At 58.7% G+C, this 5,992-nt stretch overlaps 1 protein-coding gene across 1 annotated transcript in view; it reads left to right on the top strand.

The window, feature by feature from the left end:
* The window catches only part of ENTPD7 (ectonucleoside triphosphate diphosphohydrolase 7), a gene marked incomplete at its 5' end in the record, with an annotated part of 5,140 nt that extends 1,704 nt beyond the window's left edge, over window positions 1-3,436 (top strand). Inside the window, 5 exons of the mRNA XM_035897424.1 lie at window positions 233-381; window positions 465-631; window positions 1,388-1,768; window positions 1,897-2,058; window positions 2,219-3,436. Of these exons, the coding sequence (XP_035753317.1) occupies window positions 233-381; window positions 465-631; window positions 1,388-1,768; window positions 1,897-2,058; window positions 2,219-2,447 (1,088 nt within the window). The remainder of the gene's footprint in view (window positions 1-232; window positions 382-464; window positions 632-1,387; window positions 1,769-1,896; window positions 2,059-2,218) is intronic.
* Between the last annotated feature and the right edge of the window lie 2,556 nt (window positions 3,437-5,992).

Raw genomic sequence — 5,992 nt, 5'->3', positions numbered from 1 at the left:
GAACCAGGGAGAGGGGGTTTGTAGTGGTGTTCCTGTAATGGATTCCAGCTTTGGGGGAACCTACAAAGCCAGGGGGTGGCCAGCCCCAACTGCCAAGACCTGCAGGTGATCCCCAAGAGCCGCTTGCAGGGGTGGAGGAGCCCCACAAGGCTGCTCTGGAGGGTAACAGTGGAAGGGAGGAGATGCCACCCCAGGCCCTTGCCCCTCGCTGACACACTGCTGTGGGTTTCAGAGGAGGATGCAGTGGTCACCGTAGCGCTGGGGGACCAGGGAGAGTCCCTCGTTCGGAAACGAACAGTTGGGATCCTGGACATGGGGGGCGCCTCCCTGCAGATCGCCTACGAAGTGCCTGAGACTGGAGCCTTCGCCTCCCCACAGCAGGTGGGTATCTGGCCAGCCGGCCCCAAGAGCAGCCTCTGCCTTCCCTGGGTCGCTGCTGATCACAGACTTCTCCGCATCCCCAGGAGGAGGCTGCTAAGAGCTTACTGGCAGAATTCAACCTGGGCTGCGATGTGCAGCACACTGGCCACATGTACCGTGTCTACGTCAACACCTTCCTGGGCTTTGGGGGCAACTTTGCCCGGCAGCGCTACGAGGAGCTTGTGCTGAACCAGACCTATGTGCACAACCGGTATTGCTGTCTCGCCGAGCGGTGCCCCTGCTGGGGCATTGCAAAATGGGGTGCTGGTTCCTTCATGCCACCTTCTCCCCATTGGATTTGCCCCAAAAGCCACCCGTGGCAATAATGGCTTCCACAGCCACGCTGGCAGCGTCAGATGCCCAGGCTGGCACAGGGTGCATGGGTGCTGCCCTTCCTTGAGCCTGGCAGGCGTTATCAGTGCCGCAGCTCCCTCCCTTCTTCCTCCTCCCTTGGCAGCGGGCTGTGGGGAGGCCCCTCGGTGGCTTTTGGCTTTTCTTGCTTCGACTTTCCCTCCTTCTCCAGCACCGATTCAGTCAGCACATCTTTCCATCGCATCCCCACCTTGAGCTCTCTGTCTCCTGTCTCCCCTTCCCAGAGCGCTACGTGAAGCTGTCGTCAGAGGCGGAGAGGCTTGGTGCCCAGGTACTCCTGTGCCGGGAGCAAACCCTGCCTCCAGATCTCCCGGGGCTGCGCAGGGGTGCAGATCCCCATGAGCTGGGTGGGGTGGCTGTGCCTTGTTGCACCCTGCAGGCGCTCAGGGCACGTGGCTGCAGGTCAGCGTCAGATCTGGCGAGTTTGGCTTTGGCAGGAGGTGGCAGGGCAGGCATCAGCACCGCGGGGTACAAGGGGACACAGCCTGGTCTGGCATGGGGGGTATCCGGATGCAGGGCAATGCTAGACTAGGCTTTTGGGGGTGGTACAGGACCCCCCTGTGTAATTGCTTTTTCTTCCTGGCCTGTTTCCCAGCCTGCATGGCCAGCAGACAGGGCTGAGCCCCAAAACGCCCTTCCTGGACCCCTGCCTGCCTGTGGGGCTGGAGGACACGTTGGCCAGGGGCAGCCAAACCCTGTACGTGCGGGGGCGAGGGGACTGGCTGGCCTGTGCAGAGCTGCTGCAGCCCCTCCTGGCTGGGCCCAACAGCAGCACCCTCCCCACCGCTGCCCAGGTGGGTGCCACCCCAGCCCAGGGAGCTGCTGTTCCCAGGGCTGGGAGGGAGTGGGGGCCATTTCTTGCTCTGAACTCCAACTTCTCTGTCCCCCAGGAGTACTGCAGCCAGCGATGGGAGGTGCTGACCCAGCGCTTCCGTGGTGGCCTCTACTCACCACACGCTGACCAGCACCGACTGAAGTAAGTGGCTTTGCTCGGGGGGTGCTGTGGTTGGACCTCCGGGGGGGGAGGGACTTCTGCCAGGGTGAGGGACTGTGGTGCAGGTGGTAGTGTTGGGCTGATGATGCTCCCCTGTGCCTTGCCTGCAGGTATCAGTGCTTCAAATCAGCTTGGATGTACCAAGTCCTTCACCAGGGCTTCTGCTTCCCCCTGGACTATCCCAGCCTGCGCACGGCCCAGCTGGTGTACGACCGGGAGGTGCAGTGGACACTGGGAGCCATCCTCTATAAGACACGTTTTCTGCCACTCAGGTACCCTTGGTCCGCTGATGGCATCACTCAGGGTGATTGGGGAGGAGCGGGAGTTACTGCACTGGGCAAGGGCACTGCCACCCCAACAAAGGGAGTGGTGGTGCAGGACCCTGGTAGTACCCTATGGCATCTCACAGCCAGTCCTGATTCTTCTCCGCAGGGATCTCCGGCAGGAGAGCATCCGGCAAGCCCATGCCTCCTGGCTGCGCCTCTCTTTTGTCTACAACCACTATCTCTTCTTTGCCTGCATCCTGGTCGTAGCGCTGGCCATAGTCCTCTACCTCCTGCGGCTGCGCCGCATCCACCGCCGGCAGCTGCGTTCGGCCCAGCTCACCCTGCTCTGGCTGGACAAGGTGGTGGTACCGCCAGGCCAGGGAAATGGGCCATGACATCAGCAGTAGCCACTGTCCGGGTGCACCAGCAGAACCAGGACTGGTTGACAGCCTGGGCTCCGAGGGCTTGGACTCTTTCTTAAAGACCATCTCCACTCTGCACTCCGTCATCTCCACATCAGAACCAGAGCCTGTGGGTTGAGGCAGCTACGGACACCGGAGCTTTCTTCTCCGCCTTGCCCCAGACCTCATCTTTGCATTCCTTGACCTCCGCCCTTTGCCTTCCTACATGATACAGAGCAAAGTCCTCTGCTGCCAGCAGGCTCAAGGCTGCAGCCCTGGCAGGTCCCTCAGATAAGGAGTACGCTATCACTGAGGCGGCCAACCCAGGGCTGTGGCCTGAAGCACCAGGCCACCCCATGACTCAGCCACCAGTTTGCAGAGCAATCTGGTGAGGTGCTGCAGCTCATCACCCGGGGCGGCCTTTCTGCAGTCCCTTACAAGCCCACGGGCTGGAGAACAGCAGCGGCCAGCAAAGTCACTACAGGAACTAAGTGAGCCATGAGATCCACCAAGCCGCTCTGTCCAGCCCAGCCCATCTCAGAGCATTCCTTCAGGGGTGTCCTGCTCTTTGCCATGTCTTCACCCCCAGGACAATCTTCCCACAGTCCTAGGCAACACCCCAGGCTCAGCACAGAGAGCTCAGGGATTGGTTCCTAAGGCACCAAAGTGGGCTGCGTTTCCTTTCATACATTCCTGCCTGGGCATGCCTGCCCCGTGGTGTCCCACACGTTAATTGGGCACTAGCACCAGGACCAGTGGTTCTCTCCCCTGTGAGTGCAGGCTGGGCCTGCCTGGGGGGGGAACCACCTCACTCCAGCCCATCTCACTGCCCCAGGGCAGGTCTGAGCTGTGGCTCTGCACACAGGCATAAGCCTTCCTCCTTTGGGGCTGGAGCCCCGATGACCCAATGAAATTCGTCACTTTTTACTTGAACTTGTCTGTTCCCATTCCCATAGCAATAAACAAACCCCTTGAGCCATCCAGCACTGGTCTGGTTTTCTAGTGAGCCCCTCCCCAGCAGCAATGGCTCCGGGCTGGCAGCATGACTGGGGGCCAGTGTGCAGCTACATAACATTGTTCCGTGCCACTGCAGTGGGATGATGGAGTTGATTTCTTGCCAGCAGATGTTCTGTGATGCCAGCAGAAGGACAGCTGAGCTCAACTCCCGAGCTGGTAGCAAGGGAAGCTCTGATCCAAATTGAACTGCTGTGATCCTTGGAGACAGCATCCTTCACTGCCCCCCTCTCTCCTCCTAAGACAAGGAAATTGAGCCCCTGGAAGATGTTGCTCCTTGCATTTTACCTTATTCCCCACCACAGCCTGGGAAAGAGGCCACTAAACTTCTCCAGCTGCTGCACAGCCATGAGGATGGCTCCAGCACAGCTGCCTACCACCAGAGAGGCTGGGCAGAACCCAATGTCCAGTTCTGGGCTCCCCAGTTCAAGAAAGATGAGGAACTCCTAGAAAGAGTTCAGAGGAGAGCAACAAGGATGATAAATGGACTGGAGCATTTCCCCTATGAGGAAAGGCTGAGAGAGTTGGGCTTGTTCAGCCTGAAGAAGAGAAGACTGAGATGGGACCTCATCAACACATACAAATATCTTAAGGGTCGATGACACGACCTCTTCGCAGTGGTGCCCAGCAACAGGACAAGGGGCAATAGGTACAAACTGAAACATAACAGGTTTCAGTTGAATATGAGGAAAAACTTCTTTACTTTGAGGGTGACAGAGCACTGGAACAGGCTGCCCAGGGGGGTTGTGGAGTCTCCTTCTCTGGAGATATTCAAAGCCTGCCTGGACAAAGTCCTGTGTAACATGCTCTAGGAGAAACTGTTTTAGCAGGGGGGTTGGACTAAATCTCCCAAGGTCCTTTCCAACCCTTGTGATTCTGTAATTCTCCCTCTAGCACATGCTGATGCCTGCCTGTGACCCTGGTCCCACAGGACAAGTGCACAGGTGGCATCAAGGATAAAACTTTCCATGCACCAGTATGCTGCCAACCTCCTGCTCCACAGCTGACGATCCCAGCCTTGTTCTCATGGTGCAAGGGCAGGTTTAGGGGGAAGGGAAGAAGTCTGAATAAAGCCAAGACTGTTCCTCTGCCTCAAAGCAGCAAGTGACTCTGCCTCCAGCATCACTTACTAGAAAAAGGATTTATTTCCACAACACAAATTTAACAAACACAGACAAATAAATAAATACAGATAAATTATCTGATAAATAAGGGGAAACCTAAAACACAACACCCTACTCAGTTCTTTTCAGAACCTGGACACAGGTTGGGGGGGTGGTAGTACCCAGACACTGCTGCAGCACCCTCACTGCTGAAGCAGAAGGAGACACAGCACCCTCTTAATCCCCTCCAGCAGGCTGCCAAGCAGCAGAACCCCCTGCCCTGCACCCCAGCACCTCCCTCTTCATACCTGAGGGGGTCCGCATGCTCCTCCAGGGTCAGCCCTCCCTTCTCACACCCACAGCCAGAATCCATCTTAGCAAGGACCACCCTCACTGCAGGGGACTGACCACACAACAGAGGATGCTAAGGGTTCCTGCCTTCTCATGCAGAGGGGCAGCCGGTGTCTGAAATGACCAGGGATGTAGTAACCAGTTGGGCAGCTTGGGCTACAAGCAGGTTTCACTTGGGGGGCTAGGGCTGAGCACACTGGAGGGAGCAGGGTGAGCACTGCAGGGACAGGATCCGCTGGCACTATGCACAGATCTCTCTCGGGACTGTGCTCAGTGTCAGTGACTGCAGAACTCAGCCAGCTGAAGGGATCTCTCCCTGGTAGCATGACTGCTCCCAGGGCCAGGCTTACTAGGCCCTCGTCCCAGGGAGGGGTGCTGCCTGCCATGCTCAGGGGCCCAGCCATCGTTAGTCCAGGTTGCAGTGCTCAGGGTGCGCTGGGGCAGCGGATCCAGCCTCTGTCCCAGCACCTCTGCAGGCTGCCTGGTATGGGAGAGTAGAGGCTGGAACAGCAGCAAGAGCTGGGGGAGGGAGAAAGGAGGAGAAGTTAGCACCAAACTGCACCCATGAGGGAGTCCCCTTAAATCTAGAGAACCACAGGCTTGGTGGAGGTGCTCAGTTTGCTCAGGCCCAGCAGCCCCACACTGAGACCAGCTCACCACAGACACAATGCACAGAAGCCAAAGCGTCTCCCACCCAGCAAGGACCAGGCTGCAGCTCCCTCCCCAGTCAGACCCAGGCAGGCAGGCCGGGACATCTCTGCCATCCCAGCCCTCTGCTCACTCACGGGTGACGATTTTGGCGGAGGGGGGGGATCTCTGTTCAGGCTCCGGCTCTGGGGGACTCCTCACTCCCAGAGGAAGCGCACGTACCAGATGGTCTCGTTCTTCAGCTGCGGCCCGAACAGGGGGTTGGCCTGGGCCAGGATGGCGATGAGCCAGCTGCAAAGGGACCCAACCTGCTGCCAGCCCCAGCAGCACGGGGGCAGGCACCAGGATCCCGGGATGCTACAGCCTCAAGGGGCTGGCAGAGGGACCGCTGCCCCGGGGGGTGAGGTGTTCGCGAGGGGGGCA

Source organism: Egretta garzetta, unplaced genomic scaffold (genome assembly GCF_000687185.1).
Source record: "Egretta garzetta isolate BGI_Z169 unplaced genomic scaffold, ASM68718v1 scaffold56, whole genome shotgun sequence".
NCBI lineage: Eukaryota > Metazoa > Chordata > Aves > Pelecaniformes > Ardeidae > Egretta > Egretta garzetta.
This window is presented reverse-complemented; position numbering and strand designations above follow the sequence as displayed.